General features: G+C 42.0%; 1 protein-coding gene across 1 annotated transcript in view; it reads left to right on the top strand.

Annotated features, from left to right (window-relative positions):
- TMEM132D (transmembrane protein 132D) overlaps nt 1-25,655 on the top strand; it is a 228,451-nt gene that overhangs the window by 179,372 nt on the left and 23,424 nt on the right. Inside the window, exon 5 of the mRNA XM_027733166.2 lies at nt 9,042-9,185. Within this exon, the coding sequence (XP_027588967.1) occupies nt 9,042-9,185 (144 nt within the window). The remainder of the gene's footprint in view (nt 1-9,041; nt 9,186-25,655) is intronic.

The following is a 25,655-nucleotide window of genomic DNA, read 5'->3' as shown; positions in this document are numbered from 1 at the left end:
ACCTCCGCATTAGGCTCCCGCACCGCAGGCTCGAGAATCAAAAGAGCCTTCCCGCTGGCACATCAATCCGGGAGCTGAGACACTGACCCCATGTGTGAAATTGGGATTGGGTTCAGCTAATTCTGCATGACGTGTCCCTACCAGTCTCCCCAGTCCCAGCAATTGAGCGGCATCAGACACAGCGTATCCGTGCACCTCAGGCCACATCCCCCAGCTCTGCTCCTCTGAAAGGTCTCCTTTGGCTGTCAGATGTGCCTTTCCCTCCTGAGACGGTGTCTGGGAGTGCTGGCAGCCTTCCTAGGGAAAGCCGAGAAGGAATCTTCCCCAAGTTTGTTTGTTTGTTTGCTTGCTTGCTTGCTTTTAGCAGCAAACCTTGTTGATTATCAGCTAAAGCAGTCTGTCTGGAGACCAAAATCAAGTATGCACACACAGCTTCATGGAGTTACAGTTTGGAGCCTGTGAATTAATTAGCAATTTCTCTGAAGAGCCCCAGCCTGACAATTCACAGCCTCCCTATCTGACTTTGATAAACAGTGAACGTACATGACAGCTTCCCGGGATCGTGGTAGCCTACTTAGCACTGCAAGCCACCCAAACACCAAAGGACAGCTTGCCAGGAGTATGCTAACACAACTCCTAAACGTTAGACATCAAAAGGACTTTGTCTTTTTAAACCTGAGACAAATTAAATTTACATTGCCTCTACAGCTTAAAAAAAAAAAAACAGTGAACTCCCATGGGAGGATTTGACTCCTCAGCTATCGGAGTGTAAGGGAGATCCAGTATGGCTTGTGTAGCTTCCTGGGAATGCTGCAGACTGACCTGTTGCTAAATAGTTCATTACTCTCTCTAGAGAGTTTGCCTGTGTGCTGCCTGCTCCCAGAAATACAGAAAATGCAGGCTAAAAATGACATCCTTCTGCTCTGTGCAGTCACTGTGGGAGACCTTAAATCCTTGGGTGCTTTTATCCCAGCAGCAGAGCTGTAAATACCAGTGAGCACCAAAAAAGGAGGTGATGTCCTTCACCCTGACTTTGTTCTTCGCATTTGTTGTGTATTTGCCGTGTTTCACCTTCAGGAAGAATGTTACCTATTGTAAGCTGGTCCAGCAGCTTGACCTCGGGTTTGAACCGTGGGCTGGGCATTGTACAAATACAAAACAAAACAGAAAAAAAATCCCTGTTTCGAGCCATTCCATTTGAGATACAGGAGACAGACAAAGGTAAGGAAAAGGGACACAACAGGCAAAGATGTTTTTCTCTCCCTCGGAGTGAGATTATTTATTTTCTAAGTTTTTTTTTTTCATCGCTTAAAGTTGTGGAATTGAATCCTGCAGTGTCCACAGCCCAGGATTGCCCATTATAGCAACACACACGTGAAACAAGGGAATTTATCAGCCTGAACAGTGGCCTCACTTCACCAAGGCAGGTACAGTAGCACCTGAGACACATTTCTTTCCTTCTTGAGCTTTTTACTGAACATCACGGGCTGTGTAATGATAGACCTCTCACTGCTGGCCATCTTCTAATGATCCCACTTTTCCTTTGCAACTCCTACCTCTTATTTTGCTCCTTCTCTCTCTATTTACTACACACTGCACTGTCTTATATATTTAGCTTTTCTTCCTCACCCCCTCCTCCAACTTTAGCAGTGAAAGATTCTATCTATGCAGAGATGAAAGTTCGTTAGCAAGAATATAAAATAGCTGAAAGGCTTTGCAAAAGTTAAGTCTCAGATTAAATATAATTAGGTATTTTTCCTGAATGCCTCGTGTGTGACAGTAGGAGGGACACACAGTCTCTCTGATTGTCCCATGTTGCTTTTTCCCTACAGCACAATCCAGCAATTGGCTGTTCCCTGGTTTTTGACTGGAAAATTGTGATTGCTGGGCTTTGTATGCATGTGGGGCTTTGTTTCACTGCTCATCCTTGCCAAATCTGCTCTCTCCATGAGCACTGGTTGTGCCCCAGTGGAGGAGGAGTGAGAGCGTGGCTGGAGGTGAGTCACCCCCACTACATGGAGTCTAAATTATTCAAGGAATCACAGACTGAAAAAGAAAGGATGAAAAATATATTCAAACATCGATTCTGCTACCCACTTCTTTCTAAACAACGGTTTTGCAATCACATTTTGCCATTAAAAAAAATCCATTTTCCCCTCTCCAGCGGCTCTGTGGAAGACTGGGAGTCAGCAGGTAGATCCATCCAGAGAAACCCGCATTTGGCTTTCTGTGGATGCTCCTCTTTAACCCTGTGTCAGCACATCTGACTGTGGAGCTCTCTTGACTGTACTGAGGAAAAAAGGAAGCTGATTAAGTAGCAAATGCTTGAATTAAACGTGATTAATTTGCTTATATCCCAGTGACTTCAGGTTTCATTCGGTGTGATGAAAGGGGCACACATTAAACCAAACAGTTAACCTTGAAGTTCATGTCAGTCTTTTCACATTTTCACATTCAGTTTTCACCATCATTTCTCATACTTTCAGTGTTTCAACTTGTACTTACAACTCTTCTATTTATATTAAAGGCCTCACAGATTATTTTGTATTATTTCTGGCCACTGTATCTTTATTCCTTTGGACGCAGAAGAATTGCAGCTAATTTTTCAATTATTTTATTTTTTTCAGTGCTTCCTAAAGAACCTGGAAACCACAGGGCAAATAAAGAAATTGGAATTGTATTTGCAAACAGCTATTTCAAGCTGTTTGCAAGCTCAGAGCTGACAATAATGTATTACAGGCGAGAAAATTTGCTTTAAGGCATTTTTGGTTTCTCTGCACCACCCTGTATCTGGCCCCGCCAGCTGCTCCTAAAACTTGTACTTCAGCTGCCATAATCTTGTCATTAAAGGTGGATTTAAGTTTTAAGAACCAATGAACAAACCTTTTTACTTGCAACCAGGGGCTGGGAGATGACTCTGCATTTAAGGTGCAAGCTCAGCTTTACTCCAGCGTTCAGCACTAATCCCGTAAAATCGAGGCTTGGATGGGACCAACCCAGGGCAGCTCCTTCAGAGAGATGCATCTATTTGCTTTATTGTTCAGCTGCTGCCTCCTGACTTTTCAAATCTCTTCAATGTCCTTGTTTCTGTTTCCTATCCTTGCAGTGGTAACAGGAGGCAAAAAGCTGAACTTGACCACATCCGTGAGAATGTCAAGCATTTAGACTTTATTGGTTTAGAAGCTTACTAAATTTAAACAGAAGCATTAACATGGCCTTGGGCTCTCTTGACAGTTATAAACTCTTCCTTGGGGGGATTTCTGTAATGCTTTCTAATCAGCTTAAGGAGTTAATTAAACAGCTGTCACTTAGCTTCTTAATTCTGAGACTTGATGCTAAATAAGATTTGAAATTAGTTATGCATGACTGAAGAATGGATTCTCTGATACAAGCAAGATGGCTGCTAGCTGAGCAGAAGGAAAATCTGGGTTTTTTTTAAACTAAGTAGTGAAAAGATTCAAGGTGGTACCATGGATTAATGCTCTACATGCTGATTAATAGAAAATATATTAAAAAAAAAAAAAGAGGAAAATGGAGAACGTTAAGGAATGCCAAATGGGATGGATTTACAGGCAGCTATTACTTCTCATTTGGTGACGTGCTCTGGACTCCTGGAGATTTCAGGGATCCTTTTATTCTCTTCCCTATTGCAGTCTGTACATAGCTAACCCCAAAGCCAAAATACCTATCGATAACAAAAAGGAACATGCTTGATTTTTGAAATTAGATCTTTAGCCTGCAAAGATATTGTCCGCCATAATAAAAAAAAGTTAGTTGGAGATCTGCTGTGCTTACAGGACATGTATTACAGTGTTGTGGGGACTTTTTAATGCCTTTTTTCCCTTGTGTATTGTAGGAGGAGATGCCCTTCTTCTGGCAGGTGTGAGTGTAGCAGGTGGAATGATGCTCTTCACTTGCAAGAGAGAAGCTACAATATATTTTATTGATATATAAGACAGTGAGTTGACCAAGTCTAATGGTAAATGCAACAGTGGCTTAACAAGATTCAGTGGCACTCAAGGTGCACTTGAGTATTTACTGCACCAAAGACAGAGTCAGACAGAACTCTCAGGGAGACCCTTCTTTGGACTCATGAGGTTGAAAAGGACTCCCCTGTGTACTAAACTTCACAGAGCAGAGTGCAGGTGCAGCTGGATCCAGGCTCAGTCCCAGACTTGGTCAGAGGTTCATGTCTAAAGGATTGTGTATGTGCAACCAGTCCTCTGTACCACTTAACCAAGATCCCAGAGTTTCACTGCTTTTATTCCCAGTTCCCTTGCTGAGCTCCTGACACAGTCAGGAACCTCTCAGCCCCGAGGATTCTCTCAGCCTGGAGGAGTAACCGTGAGAGGTTCCCTACTCAAGGGTTGATCTTGGTGTGCTGCCCACTGTTTGTGGAGTGAGACAATTGACTTACAGTCATATTTGCATAGCAGCCCTCAGCTGCTGAGCAGGATTTATGGCCCTCAGCTATTGTGTTGTTATCTGTCTCCCAGAGTCCAACTTCAGCCAGATGCAGCCATCAGGACCACCACTGGTGGCTGTTGCTTCAGCAGAAAAAGGGGGGGCACACTGACCCCCCCAGAGCTGCAGATCCATCCAAGTTATTTTGAGGAAACATGTCTCCAGGTCTTTTTTTTTTTGAAAACAAACTGGTGCCTTGCTCACTGCTGCTTGTAGCTGTGTGAGGGCTAACAGGGATTCGGTGTTAAATTGATGTGTTGACTCATGTTAAAATGCTTTTGGAAAAGAATGTTGACAGTTAGTACTGAACTTTTCTTTGCCAGAAGTTGGATGTGGGGCCTCAGGGCTAAGCATGAGTTAGTCTTGGGTTTATTTCTTTTAAAAATGTGTGTGTGTGTATATATATATATATATATATATATACATATATTAAAAATACAAACATGAGGAAATACTGTGTATACGGAGAGGACTAGGGGAAGAAACAGAAATTCCTTAAAATTTGTGAAGATATTGTTAAAGCCCTTTTTTTCACCCCAGGAATTATAAGGCAAAAGATGTCTGAAGGGAAATTAAATTGCAGGGAAGCTACCAATTAAAATTGAAAAAACTAATAGGTATTCACTTCTGCATTTCTACTTAAATAGATGCTTACTGTGTACATCTTCTGAATGTGTGTCTGCTGGAGGGCTTAATATGCTCAGTTATTTAATATGAATCTCTTCAGTAGGCAAAGAATGCTCGCTCCAGAATCTTCTTTAAAGTATTACTATTTATTTACCGTGGTAGCTATTTCAGAATAAAGATTACCTGGTCCTCCGTTTCTAACACATGAAGAAACACGTTTTTCTCTGATTATTATTTCATTTTATTATTTGAGGGGTTCACTGTGTGAGAATTATAGAGATATGCTGTGTAATGCTTAGAGAAAGTTCAGCATCTTTTTAATGGCTGCTCAGGGAATCAACTTTTAGCAGTGAGACTATTTGGCTATAGCTTTGCAAAGGCATAACTATTCCCATCTTCCAGTGCCTTGACATCTTATCTCCTATAATCTATGTTAGTTATGGATAAAGAACATAATATTTCTTCAGGAGATTCCTTTATCACTTCAGCAGCAAAAAGCAACAGTTTTAAATTAGTAACTATTTAGATTTATAGCTCTTGCATGCTAAGACTCTCAACTATAAATCTCTGTGTAGCTAAATAAGTATCATGTTCCTTTCCTCAAAATGAAATAATTTTCATATGCTTTCACCAGGGGAACATTAAGACCTTTCTGGCCATTAAACAAGTACCTGAAGGAGCATTTTACTCTGGCCCTGCGGTGTAAGTTGGTGTAAATGGTTATTATGCCTCTATGTTCAGGGATGAGATGCAAACCAGGTACCTAAAGAAATCAGCCTCCAAGTCCATACATGTGGAGGTACTGAAATCTCTGCAAACAGGAGATACAGCTCAGTTATTCCAGTGTTGATCAGCACAGTTTCAGGCCAGTGCCAGCTTGCTTTGCTCATCTTTTACTTTAGTTCTTGGGTGGATCTGTTTTCCTGAAACTAGAAAGTCAGAGAACCACCACAGCCATTTGTATGAACTCCAGGCATTACTTCTTGCCCACCACCTCCCTCATTTCCTTGGGAGAGAGGGGACAAAGATTGTTTTGGAGATGTTTGTCTAAGAATCAGCAGTGCTGTCACGTGCTGACACTGCTGTGCATGGTCCTGAAAACACTTTGTTTCTGAACATGGATCTAGAACACGAATACAGACAAAAACTACAGAACTTTGAGTCTGGGATCATCTATTTTGGATAGAAGCAACATGTGTATTTGCTTCCTTATCTTAGAATCAGGTCTGAATGTGCTCATCTCACTGTTTTTAGGTGCTGTCATTGAAGTTGCTGTGATTATTTACAGAGTTGGGTTAAGTACAGACCTGCCACACAGACAGAGAGCTCTGGGGCAGGACCCAAGGCCATGTTACTCAGCTTTGGAGCCAACTGAGCCTCTGGACATGCAGAAATTCCCTGTGGATTAGGTGTACCTTGTGAAAGGTCCCAAGAAGAACAGGGTAATGGCAGTGACACAGCTGAGGTACAACATATCCTGCTTTTAAGTGTGTTTCCATAAAGTGACAGGTAACAAACAGGTGGATTAGGATGCAGTCTGTATTCAGGATATCCAAAGCTAGCACTGGAAAAAAAAACAGAGGCTCAGAAGAAATTCATGAAGCTTTTGAGAATCATTCTCAGTTCCCAGCTCTTACCAGGGGAAATTACATTTGCCTTTGGTAAGCAGAACTCATTAATCACACTGTTTCAAAGGCTTGGTTATTAAACTTCCCCTTGCTTTATAAAATAATTGCAAGGGTCATACTGTAATGGATCAACTGGAGGGAGGAAGCTCTGCCTGCTTGGGGGAGCAGGTCTAGGTAGGTGGTGTGGCCTCAAACAGTCCCAGTGAAATGAGATTCATGCCCCAGTGTTTGCAAAACCAGGACCTAACACCTGGATTTTGTAATTACAGTGGATGCTTAATAGCACTTGTTCTGTCAAGCTGCCTCCATGTGCAGCTCTGTGGAGGAGCTACAGGAAAGTAGAAAAAGCTTCTAAATAACCTGCCTGCAGTAACTTTGCTGCAAAGCCCAGGTGTGGGGGAAAAAAATCGACCTGGAAACTTAATTGCAAATCTGAGAACTCAGTTGCCTTAATAATATATTCTATCCTGAGAACAAATGTGTGCTCAAGACAGACGGGCCTTACCATACAGGCAGATATTCTCACCTTTGTGTGAATTATAATTTCAAAATATCTCCAGGGCTTTTCTGCCGAGGGAGAGAGAGGATTTTCTTCTCAAGTTCTCTTTTTGTGAAATCCTCTTTCTCCCTTCCCTAAAGATCGTGGTGAGGATGGGACAACATTAGCAAGGCAGCTAAAAAGTGACCAGGAAGGGGTTTTTTTCTTTCTTTAAATATTGCTTTATTTGTCCAAGAAAAGTGTGTCTGTTTCTTTAAGTAGTAGGAAAAGGTCTTTTTGATGTGAATCCTTTAGATGAGAGAAATCTCAGCTTCTCCTCTTCAGCCCAAGAGGCAGTAGGAGCAATCATCATCTTCTGGTAGCTGGGTTCCAACTTTGTTGTCTTCCACAAGTAAAATCAGGTCAGTCTCAGAGCTCATAGCGTGAGCTATTTAGATAATGAGAATTTAGCACTTGGGGGGCTTTGGAAGCCTTTATTGCACAAGAGCCAACTGAAATCAAGAGCCTCTTGTTCTATGGGGTTGTTCATGGTTCTCAGGCACAGTTCTGAAAGGCTCAGAGACCTTTCCAGGAACGAGCAGGATCTTGCAATGAGGGGTGGAAGGATTGGGGCAGCAATTTGTGCTCTGAGTGTCTTGGCACAGCTCAGGGGTATCTCTGGTGCCAGACTGAGGTGACACCCAGGTAACAGAGAGCACTGTGTAGTCTCACACTCTTCATACAATCAGAACTCAGCACTTTTAAATTAGAAGTGATGAATCAGATACAAGGAATGCGTTTTGCAATAATTGTCACAAGAGTGACAGACACGAGTCACGGCAGAGCTCATCTTCTTTAAAGAGCCCAGGCCCTCCTCAGCATCCTTCCTCTTTTTGGGAGAGGATGGCTTTGCACAAGCCTCATTAAATGGTAAAAAAAGAGTTTTGGATATGTATTTGCCCACCTTTACCCAACAAGATCTGGGATAAGTCCTAGAAAACCCAAAGAGGGTCTGATTCCACACAGTCATTTATGCAGGACCTGAACGATGGCACTCCAACTAATTCCCTTGGAGGCAGAGCAAAGGAAAACCACATGTTGTCTGTCAGGAGAGAGAGTGTCACTGTTTTGCAGGCTGTGAATGGTTGACTTTGCCAAGACTGCATCCCTGAGGGCAGCCTGAAGCCTGCCTCTGAGGCTGGAGCTGATTCCAGCCTGAGTGTCCAACCAAAGGTGCAGCCAGAGGCCCTGTGCAGGATGGCAGTGGGCTGGAAGATAAGGACAATTGCAGACAATCTTCCTCACTGCAGGGACCTGTGAGAGATCACCCAGGAGATTGAGGCAAAGTGGATTTCTGACTGTCCTCAGTCCACACTTATTCCCTAACAACTGCGCTGTTTTTGTCCAGCAATGTTGTAGAGTTTCAGTGTGTGTAGAAAACCTTTCAGAAAACAGTTTTCTGGGTAAACCAGCAAGATTTAAGACACTATTTTTTGTGTGATCAGCAAGATTGATGAGCTCCTCAGGATGGAGATTTCACTACTGCTAAATGCAAGGTGCATCTTGTTTGTGTGGTGCAGGGTCATTCCTCGGGTGCCAGGTGGCTTTGGCACTTGATGAGCACCATGAAATAGCAATTAGGGCGTGACAAAAACTTAACAGCCCTCAATCAGAACTGGGAGTTTGGTTCCAGGATCGAAGGGAGGAAGTTTGTCTTTCCTGCCTGCTTGGAACATTTCTTGGCAGAACCATTAGGAATTAAAGCAAAGCTGAATCTAGGTGGTGTTAATGAATTAGTAGCAAAATATATTAATTAAAGGGCCTTTTTTTTTTTTTTCTCTTAGGAAGCAGAGATCCTGAATACAGCTATTCTCACTGGGAAAACAGTGGCTGTCCCTGTCAAAGTGATTTCTGTGGAAGATGATGGGACTGTGACTGACCTTCTGGAATCTGTGGAGTGCAGGTCCTCAGATGAAGATGTCATTAAGGTAGGATCATACTGCTCCATTACGCAAAGGCAGAGGCCCTGCAAAACAGTGGTGTTCTCTAATGGGATAAGTTCTTTCATCTTCCTAACTGCTCTACTGCTGGAACAGAGAGGTTTATTACTGCTGTTATTGCTGTGTGGATTGGCTCAGTGAAGCAACAAACCAAACACAAAATCACACATTTTCCATCCTGCTTGTCAAATACTTGGAATTGTCTGACACTTCCCACTTTTGAAGTATTTTCAGGGTTCACTCTACCTTCACTTTTTCAATTAAATGGGCTGTGTAGGTTCAGGAATATTGACAGCTGATGTTGTGGAGACAGAGGTGATTCCTCTGAAGTTGGTTTGCCACATTGGAACAGGAGCTGTAAGAAGTTTGCATCTCTTCTCTCTTCTATATATCCTGTAATTGGATATATAATTATTTGGTGTATTGCAAACACCATTAGCTTTACTGTTGGTATTTTCTTTGGTCATAACTGCTACCAGGGTGTCTCACAGGCAGCATGTTGGCCACCAATCATGGACTGGAAATTACTGGCTAAGACACTTGGCTGGTGGATTTACTCTGTACAACAGCTCTGTAGCCCAAACTTCCTGCAAGATAAATGCCAGATAATAATAAGCTGCTCCTCTCAGTTTTGACTCAGTGTGGACTTTCCTAGCCAGTGATGAGGTGAGAGCTTGCAGGAATGCCTTTGAGTCCCTTTTTAGTACTGAAATCATGGGGTCAGACTGGACCCTTGAGAAAACTGGTGCTTCTTGAAGGCTTTCAGCTGGTCCCAATATTACTACTAAAAGCTTGTAAGAAATCCTGAGTATTTCCCACTCTTCCTGGTTAATGACTGACATGTGGGTGGAAGGACACAGCAGTGGTGATGGTGGGAGATAAGGTGGAGAATATTCCAGCAGAGTGACAGAAAAGCTGGCTTGTCTACAGCAGCTTTTATCTTTTCTCAAACTCACCTGTGGCTGTCACTTGAGCAGAGGGAACTGAGAGACACAGCCACAAATAAAAGTCAAAATTGAATTTTTTTTGTAAGATAACCAGCATGTCACAAAACGATTGCAAATACTTCAGGCCACCCCTCCAGCTGCTGGAAATCACTGTTATCCCGTTAACTTTTGCGAACTGCCCCTTATTGAGGACTTGGCCTTTGTGAAACTTGCCTTAGCCTAGAGCTGAGTGGATTGCTGAGCATTCTGCCTGTTATGGTTCATTTTAATTTGGATTCACAGAGCTCAGGGCCTCCCCGGGCCCCATTACCTCAAAAACACTCTTCCTAGGGGACATTTTTTGCCTTTCTAGGCACAGATGAGTGTAGGTACTTGGTTGTTACTGTCATATGGGGAACTGTTGGGACTTTGAGACGTCCCTACAAGATTAACAGGTTCATGTTAACGAGACAGTGACAACTTAGAGCAGGGTAACTGAAGGATAAAGCTGAGTAGAGGAATAAATGATCTTTCTTGAGCTATCTCTAAAGATTATTTTTTTGCTCAAAAATTGCAGGTTTTACACTCATTGGACTTTTTTTTAAGTAATTCCTTGATGATAATTTATGGTATACAAGATGAACATAAGCAATTTCCAAGTCCAGCATTTTATATGTTTCCCATTTAAAATCTACTCAGGGTTCCTATTTATCTGAAGAGCCACCATGTTGGTATTTTCTGATTAAATGTGTCTTTCTGGCTATATTAATAGAAATCTTTTTTCTTGCTTCTATGAAGCCCTTTTGAATCTGGTAAATCTGCCAAATATAGCAAACTGTTGGACTTAATCTAGATCTAAAAACAGAAGAAATTATTCGGGGTCCTCGTGTCATGGAATTTAATGGACTAAGAACTCACTAACTCACCAGCAACTTTTTCTTTTTTGGAGGGAGGTGAACTGGAAAAAAAGGTTTTGAAAGCAAATGTGTCATTTGGAAGACCTTTTAAAAAATTGGTTTTCTTTTCTGAAGTTGTAATTTATCAGAGTCATTTGGCCTGGTCACTGGATGTTGGTGTAGTGGTTTCTGTCTGACATAACTCTGCAGCAGCCTGTGCTCAGCTCTAGCTCTGGCAAAGAGGTTACAGCAGTAAAAGTCTGTATCTGTCATTAAATGTAAGGACATGAACATACCAACACAGACTTGTGTATCTGTCCAACCAGGCTGTCACCAGCCAGGGATCAGGACTTTCTGGGCTCCCTCCTCTGCAGTAGGAGGGCAGGTTTCAGCAGCATTAAAATGAGTTGCCAGTTTAAAATGAGCTCTTAATTGAAAACGTGTCTCCAGGTTTCCAGTTTACCTGCTCTGTTTCAGGCCAAGCCTCCTTCACAGGCATCTAATGAAGAGAAAGATACATAATTACTGGCCAGCCTTCAGCAAGCAGCTGTAATTAGAGTTTCTGTTCTCTGGGAATTAGAGTACTGAATATAAAATGGAAAAAAAAATCTGCTTAAAATGCCCATTGCAATATAAAGATTAAGATTATATTTCTTTGGGTCTTTATTGTTGCTATTTTTCAATGCACCTGTCAAGTAGCATCTAACAGATTGATTATGTCTTTGTGGCTTAGCTTTTATTCCTGTTTTTTTGGTGTTGATTAATGAGGAGGTTAAGCTCATTTTCCTTGCAGAATGAGGATACCTCATTCTTCCTTTCGTTTCAGGGTCCACATTTATTACTCATTTTTTTCATCTGAGACTTCAAAGAACTTTAAAGAACTGGACCAAATTCTGCACTGACTCATTTTGTGCCAAACTGCACGTGGTTGAACTTGGTTGAATAAGTCAGGACAGAACGTAGTTCATTGAAACAATATTTTTATTGCCAAGTGGTTATCTTAAATTATTTGGTCCAGCATGACAGAGTAACCAGACCAAAAAATGGAGGGATGTTATAGGCTCTGTTTTACAAATGACACAGAAAAGTTAAGGTGAGGATTTCAGTGCACTATAAAGTTCTGAAGTTGATGTTAAAACTCCTACTGACCTCATGGGAAGGAGAGAGGTTGGTGAGCAGACTTTCTTGTCTTTTGTTAATATAGATCAAATTCTTAAATCGAGAAGGGGGGGAAAAGGAAAAATAAACATCTTCTAATCTTTCATTTTGAAAAGATGTTTTCATTTCAAAATGGTCATTTTTTTCCAAGGCTCAACAAAGCCTAGAAGTCTCCAAAGCAAAACTTCCCAGAGCTCTGGGTTTTCAGTTTGATGAGTTAATTGAAAATCTGCATTTTGGTTGCCCTGAAATGAAAACACCTTTAGGTTCATTTTGTTTGATCAGTTAACTAAAAATTCCAGCACATTCTCAACTCTGTCCAGAAGCCACTTGCCTGAAGTCACACAGTGAGTGGTGCCAACACTGGGAACAGGATACAGCCTCTCTGTCCCCTTTTTATATTGAACTGTGTATTTATTAGAGGACCCCCATTCAAAATCTGCATGTTATCCAAGTCTGTGTGGCTTTCCAACAAAATACCTTCAGATTATTTCCTTCTAGAGCATCCTGTGCTCCTGGCTCTGAGGCAGGGATGCCAAAGGGAGGCAGGTGTGCTTTGTGCCTGCATTACAAGCAAATTCCTGGGGCAGAACCGAAGGGAGGGTGTTACTTCTGGCATCCTTTGCACAACCTGAGAGGCTGTGCAGGATGTTACAGTCTGGCCTCTCCCTCTGAATCCCCATTTCCCAAGGCTCTACAACCAGTTCTGGCCGTGGGATGGTTGCCTGGTGTTTGTGCTCGTGCTCTGCAGAGTCTCGTCCCTCTGGCTTTGCGTGAGAAGCGAAGCAGGAATGTTTATCCCTCCTTGCTGTTTACCAGGATCCTGTAGAGCTGGAAAGCGACTGCTGCAGCCACAGCTACACGAGAGGGAGTCAGTGCTGGTCAAGGGAAAGGTTGGCAGCTGCTCTGCTCTGTTCACTTTGGAGTGTATTAGAGGGGATAACAGCACACTTGGCAATTTGTAAAATATTACTGCAGGCTAATAAATCTTTCAATAACACTTAGTGTGGTTTTATCAGTGGCAAAATAACATCTTTTTAATCAAGTGACAGACCTTACAAAACCTGAAGTGCCAGAGCATTTAAAATAGCCTGAAGCAGACAGTGTTTTAAAGCATTAAACTTTTAACAGCTGTTCCTTTTCTTCCTTACCCTGGCGCACTTCAGGGAGAAGTTGAATTCTTCTCAAGTCAGTGGAGTGACAAAGTAAAAAAAATCAAAGGGAGAAGCTAATCGAGTCCAGGATTTTATCTGCTCCTTAGTTTAGCATTGGCAGTTCCAGTGCTGCAGATTTCCCCACTGTACTTCAGTGGCAGTCCATTTGATGCTCTTTTTACAACACATTCTTGGATGCATTGATTACACACATTTTCAGCTGGAAAGGAAAAACCCTCACAGCTGCAGGTCAAAGGCATGGGCCCCCAAATGGAGGCACTGCAAGGATACACAAAAATTTAAAAACATGGGTATAAAGAATCCCAGTTGCCTGGTGATCTCCCAGGTTTAAACTAATAATGGTAAAATAAATCCGTGCCTTGAGGGTTTGGTGAAGATCAAGATCATGACATGATTTTCCACAATATGATGTGATTTCTCTCCCCAGCAGAACTGTCTTGTTCCATCCCCAAAAATTTTGATCCGTCTTGGAAAAAAACTTTAAGTCAGCAAACATAAAAAGTAAAAATGTATGTTTTTATTTTCTGCAATGTCTAAACATTTCATTTTGATAGTAAATGATGAAATCATGTCCTGTCATTTCCCCTCAGTTTCAACATTCCTGACACTGGAATCTTTTTGAACTTTTCACCCCGGGATGAAGTAACTTTGGAAAAAAAAGTACTTTTTCTGCTTTCTTCTAGTAATCAGGAGCCAGGGCAGACTCAGAAAAATGCACTATCAAAACTAAAAGTTGTAATAGTAACTGTGGAGTGCAGTCCGTGTGCTGTTGATGTTGGTTATAAAGGAAACAGGAACAATTTTAAGCCGTCTCTGGTGTGAAAAGCAGACGTGGCAAAGATGAATTCTGGATGTAGAACTGATATAACAGCCTTGCATCTCCCAGGAATTGTCTGAAACTCACCTAAAGCTGTTGAAGTTACTGGATTTGTCTCTTTCATATTCTACCAATTCATCATTCCGATGTGAGTCTCGAGAAATAATAAGGTTTCTGTGGCATTATTTGCCTTTTTTGTAATCATCCATACTGAAAATCCCAGCGTGGCTGCCACAGTCACTGTTGACTGCACTTCCTTTATATTTATGAAAGGCTATAAGCTTATAAAACACAAAACTTCTCTGTAATGGAAAAATTCCAAGTAATTCCTGAATAGAGACTTCAAAATTCTACAGAAGATAACCAGGAATCTGTCCCTTTGTGCTTCATGGGAAAGAATATGTGTTCTTGCAGAGCCAGGGATAATAATCTCTTTTTGTGGGTATTTCTCTTCCTTTATTGGAAGAAATATGTCTATATCCATAAAAAAAAAATGAGGCAAAATCTAAACAATATCTGAACAGCAATGTCAAAGGGGACTTGTTGAGCAAATTTAATCATCTGCTGAACCCACAAGGGGCTGATGAATGTCCCTAATGTGTTAAACAATTGCTAACGTGCAGTTCTGTGACTGTTCAAAACTAAGTGACAGGGAGCTGCCATCCCTTGTCTCTGCTGCTGAGTGAAAATGAATCCATTTATTTTGTTGGGGGATGAGGAATGTGCCTGCTCAGCTCCCTCACTGAGCTCGTTTCGGATGCTCACGGTGCTCGTGCCAGCGCTGGGAAAGAAGTGACACTGGGGTGGGAATCAGTGGCTGAGGGTGAGAGGGTGGCCAGGAGTGCTTCTTTCTGTTGAGTATCTGCTTAAATGACACGTGAAATGATGGCTTTGCCCAGGCATCCCCCTGCTGTCACATCATCAGACTGATCCCACCCGTGTGAAAGGCTTATCCCGGCCCTGTGCCTGGGAATCCCTCCAGGGAAGATGCTCAGGAACAATCATGAGGATCTTCCAAGTGGCTCAAACTCTTTCTGATGTGTCAGATTTGTGGAGTGGAAGACACCTGTGTGGGAATGTCCAAATCCTCTTGTCTTTCAAAGGGGATTAGTGGTCTTAGAGTTTTTAGCTGCTTTCAAACCCCACCTCATTGAAAACTGAACCCCAGAGTGTTGAGAAGTGTTCCAGCATCTCAGTGAGAAGAGATTGGTTGATCTCTAGAGAAAATGTGGTGAGGGAGCAAGGAACAGACAAAGGGAAATGAGTTTTCTTCTTCCTTCCACTGGGCTGAGCCAGCAGTGCAGATGATGTTACACTGATATAAATGATATAAAATGGGCTCAGATCATCCAGTAACACCTGTCTCCAAAACAGGAGCTTGCATTAATTGTTACAAATTGTGATTCTTTCTCTTGAAAAGTTCCCTTCAGCTTTAAAGCTCTGTTCTTCAGTTCCAGTGACCGTCTGCCACTTTCTTTGAGCAGATGAGGTATTTATAGCTCTCTGAGCCATCCTCCAGATCATGACACAAAACTCTGTGTTGCTTTGTTACCACACAGTAAAAAGCTGCAATGTGCCATATAAATTACTACCTGCTCAGCCCAACCTGGGATTTTTCTGGACATATCAGATACACCATAGCCACTAAATGACTTTGCTTTAGTTTATCATTTGCAGGACTGTCCAGATATTGTATTACCTATGGAAAGGGTTGGTCTTACTAAAATAAAAATACGTGTAACAAGATATTTTCAACTGATTTAAATATGCTCAAATCCTATGGCTCTATGAGGACTGTGTCAGTATTAGCTGAGGTGAGGCTTGTGGTGTGGAGGTAGTAGAGAAACTGCTGGTCAGATCTGAAGTATCCTGAATATCAGCTATGAAATAATTGGAAGAAGAAGGGTCTTATTCTAGACATACAAATCTGAAGGAAAAGGGGAGCCTGCATGTATTAGGAAGGCTAAGAGGTGGAAAGGGCATAATGAGCCTGAGTTTTTAATGGTGTCTTGTTCTCTCTTTTTTGGTAATGAAGAAAGGAAGCGTGTTCTAATGGTTAAACCTGGGATGGGATTTTAGGCATTACAGATTCTAATAAGGGTTCAGTCTGCATAGAATGTGATACTCAATTTTCATTTCTCCCTTAATAAGGTTGGATAACAATCAGATAACCCATTGGCTGGTTTTTCAGATGCTGCACTGAAATGTGCTGGTGATAGTGTGGGCTCTGGCACGTGCTTTCAGCTGTGACATCGAGGTGCTATTGTGGTCCCTGGCATGTCCTTTATTTGATCTGTCTCAGCATAGACAAGTACAAAGGATGTATAATGGTCCTGAATTACCCTGACAGATAAAGAGCATTAATACTAAATCCCTGAAAAATGCTTGGAGACCTTTACATGAAATGTACTGTACAAGCGTTATCATTATGATTGCTAATAATGTACATAACCCTAACTGGGACAGAACACAGAGTCTTTAGGAAGCTCTGCTGTTAAATTTAACTTAATCACAGCCCATACAAAATGCTACCATGATAAAATATTGGTGACTGAGTAAGGAAGGATTTAGAAATATTTTCAGACTTCTTACTTAACAGAGTCTGTGCAGGTTGGCTGACTGAAGATTTCTTCTCTTTTATTCACTATCTGGACCATTTTACATTCCTTTCGAGGATGTTTTTTGAGGCAAGCATGTAACCCTCTTTACCTGAATCTTAGAGGGCAAGGACTTTGTATACCAGGCCACAAATTAAATGAATTGACTCAGGTAAGGTGAGATTCAGGCCTTTGTGGCTGTTCCCCTGAAATAGGGTACTTTTCAAATTATTTTTCTATTCTGGTTGGAGCAGACAATCATGGTCCCTATTTCTATCTTGATTGGAGCAGGCAGTCATCCTCCCTATTAATTAATAAGGAGTGGAGAAATGTAGACACAAGTCTAGAGGGTGAACAGTTCCCTTTGGTAGCTTCATCTCTCACTCCTGCAGTTCTCCTCCAGTTGCCATCCAGCTGTTCCACACTGTCTGTTGCTGCTACTTTTGCTGTTTTCCTGTGCTTGCTGCATCTCTTCTCTCTGCTTCTGCCCTTACTTACCCTTTGAGTTGCCAGTTATTAACCTTCTTATATCAGTCCCATTGCCAAGCTTTCCTGAGAGCTCTGAGACAATAAAATACATAGTGGCATCCTAATGGCTCGTGAGCACCATTGGCTGCATGTCTAGATCCTGCAGTTCCTTATTTAAGATTTGCAGAAGTGCTCAACTTTGTTTTAGGGAGATAGGTAAGCTCAGGCAGAGCAAATGTGTCCCATGAAAGATCAATTCATCCTTTTCCAGAGATGCTTTTCGTGTGGCATAATTTTTCAAATTGCCATCCTCAAATAGCTCAGAATGAGTATGTTTTGAGGCAGGTGTTTTTGTGCTGTTTGAAGTCCAGGCTCGTGCTCTCAGCTCTTCTCTGATTTTTCCATGGTGACTTTTGGCTGCCCATTAACTTCTCTTTGCAGTCACTTAAAAAAATGACATCGTGCTTCTGAAGGATTTCATGAGCATAAGAAGGTAAACCAGCCAAACACACCTGAAAAGTGCTTGAGGTGTGAGAATTCAAGGCGTTATCTGAGTCCAGTTTATTATCAAAAGTAATTATCTGTGATAGCTCTCATGCTTTACACGTGTGACAGGATCTGATCTGTTGCCTTTTCCAAGACTGTGGCTTGGGTGTTGTATTTGTTTGTAGGACACACCAGTGCAATTAATTTTCCCACGTCAGCTACCCATGGAAATGCTGAACAGCTTTCCTGTTTCAGCCTTAGTTTGCAGCATCATCTTGTTTAACTGGTTGTTGGATGTTAAGCCTGATTTCTGAATCTATTTAGGCATTCAAATCCAATTAATGTAATTGCAAATTAGAAACCTAAGCACCTACAAAAAGTGGCTTTAATGGCTCTTCAATTTTAGTTAAAAGTGTAACTGTGTATTTAGAGCAGGTGGGTATTACAGAAAGCTGATATTTTCTCCCAATTTATATAATCTCTTCCATATAATAACTATTAAAAATAATGTGATTATTTGCAAGCAGGTAATTATTTTGCAGCTGTAAACAGTTTTTGTTTGAGTAAATTCAGGGCATCTCCTTTAAACTTCAGGATTTGAGTGCCTTCAGCAATTTCTTGTAGCGTTTGTGAGCATGTGAAAAGCTGTGGTTAGTGTTTGAGATTCTGTACAGACCTGGAGCTGATACCAGAATGAAATCTGTGAATATGACGTTCCATTACATGCTCCATTTCATTCTACTCACAGCCAGAGAGGGAGAAGTGAAACTTCAGTAATAAAGGAAAGTATCATTTGCCCTGGTGACTAGGCATCTGAGGGCACAGTGGATGGTACCAAACTACATTTTATGCATTGTCTGTGAGCATTATATTAGTTGTACTTGACTGTCACTAAAAGAAAAAATCGGGGGCTTGTCTCACGTGCACAGAAATATAATTTCTGTTAATGATTGGGTCTCATTTCTGCCACCGAAAATCCAGAGCTAACGCAGTGTAGTTAATGGGATTGCTCTGCACTTTACTGGATGAAGAGAAGAGAAAGTCTGTTCCTTCTTGGGAAATTGTTTGTGTCTGAGCACAGCTCCCACCATCACTGGATGGTTTAGTTTGGCATCAGCTTCGTGCTGAAAGCAAAGATCAGCCAGAGCCAATTTCAGTTGTTTCAGTGCCACAGCCATAAGTGAGCCCGCGTTTCCTTGAAAGTTCTTCGCACATTTTGATGATGCTGAGCTGAGTTTCAAGCTTGTAACAAATCTTGAAAGCCACTGTTTCCCTGGGGCTGAGAATTTCATCACAAGGATTTCACACAGGCCTGCAGATGGGATAAGAAACAGCCCCTCTGGCAGTACAGTTGTATGTACTATGCTAATTTTTGAAGACACCTTGACAAGTAGTTTTCCAGATTCTACCCTTTGTTCCCAGGTTAAACAATGTGTGTGTCTAATCTCATCTCCACTCTTCCTTCTCTAAGTAGATTCAGCTGGAGAGCATTCACTGATACTCATTTCTTTGGAGCCCAGGCTGCCAGGAAAGCTGTGTGGAGGTGTGATTAACCTCATCCTGTGCTTCAGCACCCAGATCTGACAGTTATCATCTGGTCTCCTGCAAGGCTAATTACTGATAAGAGTTTTCTTCACGGGCTGGTTGGTTGTTTTGTTGTTGTTTGGGTTCTGAGAAAACTGAGTGGATAAAATGAGACATTAAACATCATAAAGTGTGCTCAACCCAGGAAAACTGCAGAAGACAAATTATTAGGGAACATGAATGAATGTATTGATCCCAGAATCACATTAGCTGGGAGTGGACTTCCCCAGCTCAGCAGTACAGGAAACAATGAAGAAATAATCTGTTCCAGTGCTGGTGGAAGGGGAATCCCCAGTGGAAGGGTCTTGGTCTCTTTACCACTCAGTCATCAGCAAAAGATGAGTTTACACACTGCCAAGGGTGAAATGATCAGCTGTTTACAAACTTCTAGCTTAAAGAATTATCTTTAATCATGTACTTTTGCCAGAGGTTGGTATAAGATGTCAAGACAACGTTAATCCTTTCTTTAACCATCAGCTGCCCCTTATTTTACAGTGGCTTCCCCAGATTTGGTAAGAATTAGCTTTGTCTGGTATGTCAGACTCTTATTTTTTGTTTAGTGAAAGGATCCAGTGAAGGATTAGAAAATCAACTTGATTGTAAGGCTGAGGTTTTCAATGTGCTTTAAGGTCACTGAGCTTGTGTAGTGTAATGGGAGTTGAGGACTCAACTCCAGGTTCCACTGGATAATAAAATTCAAGAGATCAGTTTAAGTGCCTGATCAGGATCAAATCTGAACCATCCTTGGCAAGGTCTGGCAGTGAGCAGGTGATGTCCACCAACCCCAAAGTAGAAAAGCTTTCATCACCCAGCCAGCTGTAGTGAGTACAGAAAATTCTGCTGAATCCTCAGACCTACTACTCAATTATTGTTACATTTCCTTTTGTAAAGCCTTCAGGTGCAAAGTTCTCTGTTCAGCCCCACCTGGTGTCTGTAGTGGACAGGCTGGAACTGAGAAAGACAATTTATGTCTTCTGGAACCCAGTCCCTGTGCAGGCCAGTTTGCTGGTGGCAGATTTCACAGGTGCTTTGGGGCTGCCCTAAGTTTTAATGAGTTTTAGTCATAGAATCATAATGAGACCATCACTCAGACAGGCTTTTCTGGAGTTTGGAATGTTTTCTCTTCCTGAGAACAGCCCCATCTTGGCTCTTTTGTTAGGAGCTGACACTGCACTGACCAGTCCAGTTATCTGTAAGTGGAAAAGCCTCATATGTTTTCTTTCCTCTTCAGAGCATGACAGGAGTGCAGGAGGCCAGAGCAGACTGACCAGAGTGTGTGTCTGAGATGCAATTCTGAGATACTCCCTGCTTATTGAAGAAAGAAAATAAGCAAAGACCTTGCTGAAAACAGCCTGATGGTGCCTGCATGGGTATCACTGTAAAACAGAGGCAAACTGCTGAGGGTGATTTTCTTACAAAGATCTAAAGCACTGTAAAATGAACACTGGCTTTCCCGGGGAACGGGGCAGCACCGTGACCTCCCACTGCCTAATTGTCTGTTCCACTAAAACTTACCCAGCCAGCCTGGGGCTTCTGGGGCCTTACATCAAGTCTGTCATTTGTTAGAGGCATATTTTACCCTTTCACGTGAAATGCAGCCTGAAATACAGAAAAGAGCAGTTTCTAATTAAACTCCTGCCTAAATCCATTATATCTTCTGAAGACGCAGAGACAGGGAGATGAAAGAACTGTAATGATCCCCATATGTAAATAGAGATGTAAAAGTTTGTTTGGAGGGATGGAGGTTAGAGGGCAAATTGGAAACCAAACATGAAGCCTCCTGGTAGAAATTGGATCACTGCATTAGTTATCGTGGATTTTCGTAAAAATAAAGTAATATTGCACATTCAAGTCTCAGTTCCTAAATGTGAAGTGACAGCCTATGAGTTAGCCACTGAAATGATATTATGGACCCAAAAAAGAATAATAGAGGAAATTGAGAGAGCAGAAGAGAGAGTTGTAATAGAATTGGGCCTTGGTACAAATACGGATCATGAAAGGGAGATTGATTTAGTGAAAGATATGAAAGTCAGAAAATCAAGGTGTTAAGAAGATCATCTGCTCATCTGATAAAGAATGCCTAAGGCTGCACAACTTTTAGCTGAAACAGCCAGATTTGCTTAAGGTAGATGAACTCTAAAATTGTATGAGGAATAACAATATAGTACAAGGAAACTTGCTTTTGCAGCACACAGTTGCTGTATTAAAAAGTTGTGCAAAAGACAAAAAAGCTTACATGGATCCATCCATTGGAAAATGACCTTTGCTCATAAATTTGGTCAGAAGATACACAATGAAGGAACTGCTGTAATCCAAAGAGCCTAAACAGTGATATTTCCATGCTAGCCAGCTCTGAGGATTTGGAAGAAAACACTCTTGGTGAAATGAGTTGTCCAGGCTACTTCTGTGGGTGGTTTGTTGTACCTAAAAAGCAAGTAGGACAGACACAGATGCCGTGTGAGTGGCACCTCCATCTGAGTGTCTGCTACTGTGGAAAGAGTTGGTTTAGCTTGTGAAAACCTTTCAGGATTGATACGTATCCACCTCTAACTGCAAAGGAATGAAAATCTCCCTTGCATGAGGGAGGAGGGCTCAGAGATCCAGATGAAACTGCGCTGAGATCTCCTGTCAATGTCTGAGGGTGATGGGAACAACTCTTTTTTTAGTTTATAAGCCAAAAATTTGAAGTGCATCTTCATTCCCAGCACTCCTAAAGGTATGAATAACTCCCCACTGAGAATTGCAGGAGTCATAGTTCTGTTCTAAATATCACATCTTCATTTTCCATCTCTCTCTGTTCAGAAGTCCTGCTTTTCAAACAGATTACAAGAAAAGGCTTTGGGGCCCCCTTCTTCACTGCTGTATCTCAGCCCAATGAAATATTCAGAATCATACACAGAGATTGGGTGAGACACAGCAGAGAAGAGCCCAGGGAGGAACCATACACATCCTGTAATCAGCTTTTCTCTTCTTATAACATGATTTTTCATGGTGGGGATCACCTCTGCTTCCGAAAAAAAAATCTGAATAATCTTAGTGAGTCCCTCAGCATCTTCCTGAGGAAGACAACCCTTGTTCCCCTGAGGGGGAGTTTAATAGCTCACTTGAAAATCTCACAAGCAATTCCTAGAGAAGTTTGGAACACTTTGTGGAGCCTGCTGAGGGTCACAGCAGGCAAAGGGCTCCCTCCTTCTCAGTCTTACTCTGCCTGGGAATGGGTGAGTGACACTCATCAGACACACAGACACTTCTTTCAGGGGATGTTCTGAAGCTGAGCACAACTCAGTGATGGCACAGGCACTGCTGAGCAGCTGGAGCTGCAGCACCAGGCTGAGCTCAGGATCATCCCAGTAATACTCAGCCCTGGTCATCAGCTGTTGACTGAGCCCACTGTGAGTGTGAAGGATAAAACCAGGCTGAGCTCCTGCCAGCTCACTGTGCCGAGAGCTTGCATTAGTTATGTACATTTTTCCAGAGAACTTTGCATATAGTCGAGCTGTCCAGTTTATTCATGTGGTCTGGAAACTAAGAGGAGAGGGTGCAGCTGCCCAGCTGCTCCAGGTGCCTGCAAGGTAGGCCAGGGAATGCTTATGCAGGGACTTGTGGATTAGCATAAGTGAAGCACTGGAGGCTGAGTCTGTCTGGCACAGCACCCACACTAAATACATGAGTGTTGCTGGGTTTTGGCCATGAGGTCTTTATAAAAGAGCAAGTGTGTCTGTGAAGTGCCAGAGATGTGACAGGCTGCACTGTTGTGTCACTTCTGTACCCTGGAAAGGAGTGAAGCACTCCCTGTATCCACCTAACTCCTGAATGAGCAGTTACTGGAGAGCCTGGCTATAAAACCTGCTCCACTTATCTTCCTGGGATTTCTTAAGCCCTGTTTCTTCCAACATGTAAGGGAGGCACAAGCTGCTGACTGGTACGGTTGTCCCATCAAGTGTCCAGGATTTGCCATAAGCTCTAAAGAGGAGTTTGCTGGAAGAGATCCAGACACTGAGCACACAGACCCACCCTGCTCATTCCTGTAGCTCCTGTACCCTGGTGTCTTCACATGAAATACAGCTTCATCAGGGCTTCTTGATCAGTTATGAGACTTTGTTATTAACATCATCAATTCCTAAACACTGAAGATGAGCAGGGTAGTTTGCTTTCAGATGGAGTCTCTTTCATAATCTGGCTATTCTTTCTTCTTGTTTGTCTGAAGATAGTTCAGATATCAAACTTCAGGGCTCACCTCAACTTCACAGTAAATAGGTACGTTGTCAGGATGGAAAGAGTGTGAAAGCATTTGGAAGATCAAAGCAGCACGACTCCCATAAGAGGCAATAGGGAACAAGCAGCTAAAATCTTACAAAATGCTTTCAAATCATCCTCCTCCACCTTCGATTCCCTCTCCTGGCTGAAACCAGCTGCTGAAATGTTTTATTGAATGTGTTCCTCCTGTCATTTCTTTGAAAGTGAGAGGAAGCTTGGAGGAACTGTGAGCTCAGGTTGGCAGCAGGATCAACTGCTCTGCCCTTGCAGGCCAAATATCACCTGGCTGCCCTTCCACATCACCCCATTAGCTGCCTGGGGCTAAAAGGTTGAGAGCTAGGGCACAGTTTGGCTTCCTCTTTGGTTATGGGGAGAAAAGCTGATGTTTTTCTAATCTTATATTGACCCTGAGCATGTTTGAAGAACTGTCTCTGCTTTGCTGACTGTTAGACCCAAGCACATCAGAGCCTAAATCCCACATATCTGGGCTGTTGCCTTGTGCACTGTGAGAGCTGTAGGCACAGAGAGGTGTTTGCTCTCCCCATGGTTGTTCCTGTCTCTTTTATTACATTTATATTACGGAAGCACCTGCACCTCCCAACAGCAATGAGTCTCAGTGCCCAGAAACTGCAGTTCCCCACAAGAGAGACTGTCCTGTGACAGCCTAAACAGTCATGAATAAAACATTCATGAATAAACAGAAAGAGCAGGGAAAAAATACCTTTTATGAGGTCAAATGGCAGAGATGAAATAAAAACTGCATCTCTTCAGTCCTCACCGGGACTTCTGTCCATTCCACGAGTGTGGGTTTTGTTTAATGATTTTTTTTCTAGACTATGTCTGTGAGAGGAAATGTTTCTGGCCTGGCTCTCCTATTTATGCTAAATGTAGCTATTTGCATTGTTTGGTTGATTATTCTCAAACCTCAGAGTAATGAGAGTTCATTTCTCATCCCAGACAGCATTTGCAGATAACATTCCCCAGCACTTTGTGACCATGGAAAAGCTTCATAAACAGTTAATTCCTTCAGTCACACAATGAGGATAATAATATCTATACTATATAAATGCATATTTATGTGAAAAAATGCATGCAGAGACACACATTTATGTCATAAACACTGAGACTTCACTATGATGTGCTTTACAAAGTGTTGTCAGGAGGGTTTTTTTGCAAAAGGCTAAAATGCTGTTCGACAATAGGAGTAGTTCAAGTATAAAATGTTCATCATCACCACCATTGTTGTTGTTATTTTACTTGACTGTGCAAAGAAAGAGACACAGAAATGAAACAGTATTGATCCACAGTAATTTCACTGGTCCTAAAACAGGCTTTTGTTTAGCTAAGGAAAACAGGATGCCTTTGCTGCCATCTTTTTTAATATGTTTTTTCCTTGAGTCTTCTTGATTTAACCAAATGTGACCAATTTTCAGGCAATGCACATCAGAATGCTTCACAAAGTGAGGTAAATTATCACCACTAATGCTAGAAAGGCAGGCGAGAATAATATACTTAGCATTTTGTCACATCTTACAAGGAAAGAAGAAAGTTTGAAATAACATTTACTTTGTGCAAACTTATCTAATTGCATTCCAGCAACATAAATTCTTGTTGCCAGACTTTAGTTCCCTCCAGGTCCTCGGAAAGGGTGCTGAGCACTGCTTTTGTCTCCTGTCTGGAGGTTCAGAGGAGCTGGGAGGGGCTGTGTTGTTCTGCCTGTTCTCTTGCAAAAACGTATTTTCCAGTACAACAGGACCTGCTTTTGCTTTTCTGATCAATATTGAATCTGAGGAACAAAGATGAAACGCTTGTTTCCCTTTTCACCCAAAATCCCCACGTTTCTTGTAGATAACATCGTGGGCTACAGCCAGGAAAAGCTGTGCGTCATGTATCTCAATAGATGGCTTAAAAATCTCTGAAATTTTCAAACTGAGATGAAAGGAACAGTATTTGCAGCTGTGGAAAACATTCCTGAAAGTCCTTTGTCTACTCAGATCTTAAATATTACTGCAGTTGGTAATTATCATTTTGCAGTCCCCAATGATCCCGAGAGTTTGGAGAGTTTCTAGTCAGATCCTCTCTAGTTCAAATGCT

The sequence above is a fragment of the Pipra filicauda genome, unplaced genomic scaffold (assembly GCF_003945595.2).
Source record: "Pipra filicauda isolate LSUMZ 115617 unplaced genomic scaffold, ASM394559v2 scaffold14_size4853619_pilon, whole genome shotgun sequence".
Classification (NCBI taxonomy): Eukaryota; Metazoa; Chordata; class Aves; order Passeriformes; family Pipridae; genus Pipra; species Pipra filicauda.
The sequence above is the reverse complement of the archived record's forward strand: the minus strand, read 5'-3'. Positions and strand labels throughout refer to the sequence as shown.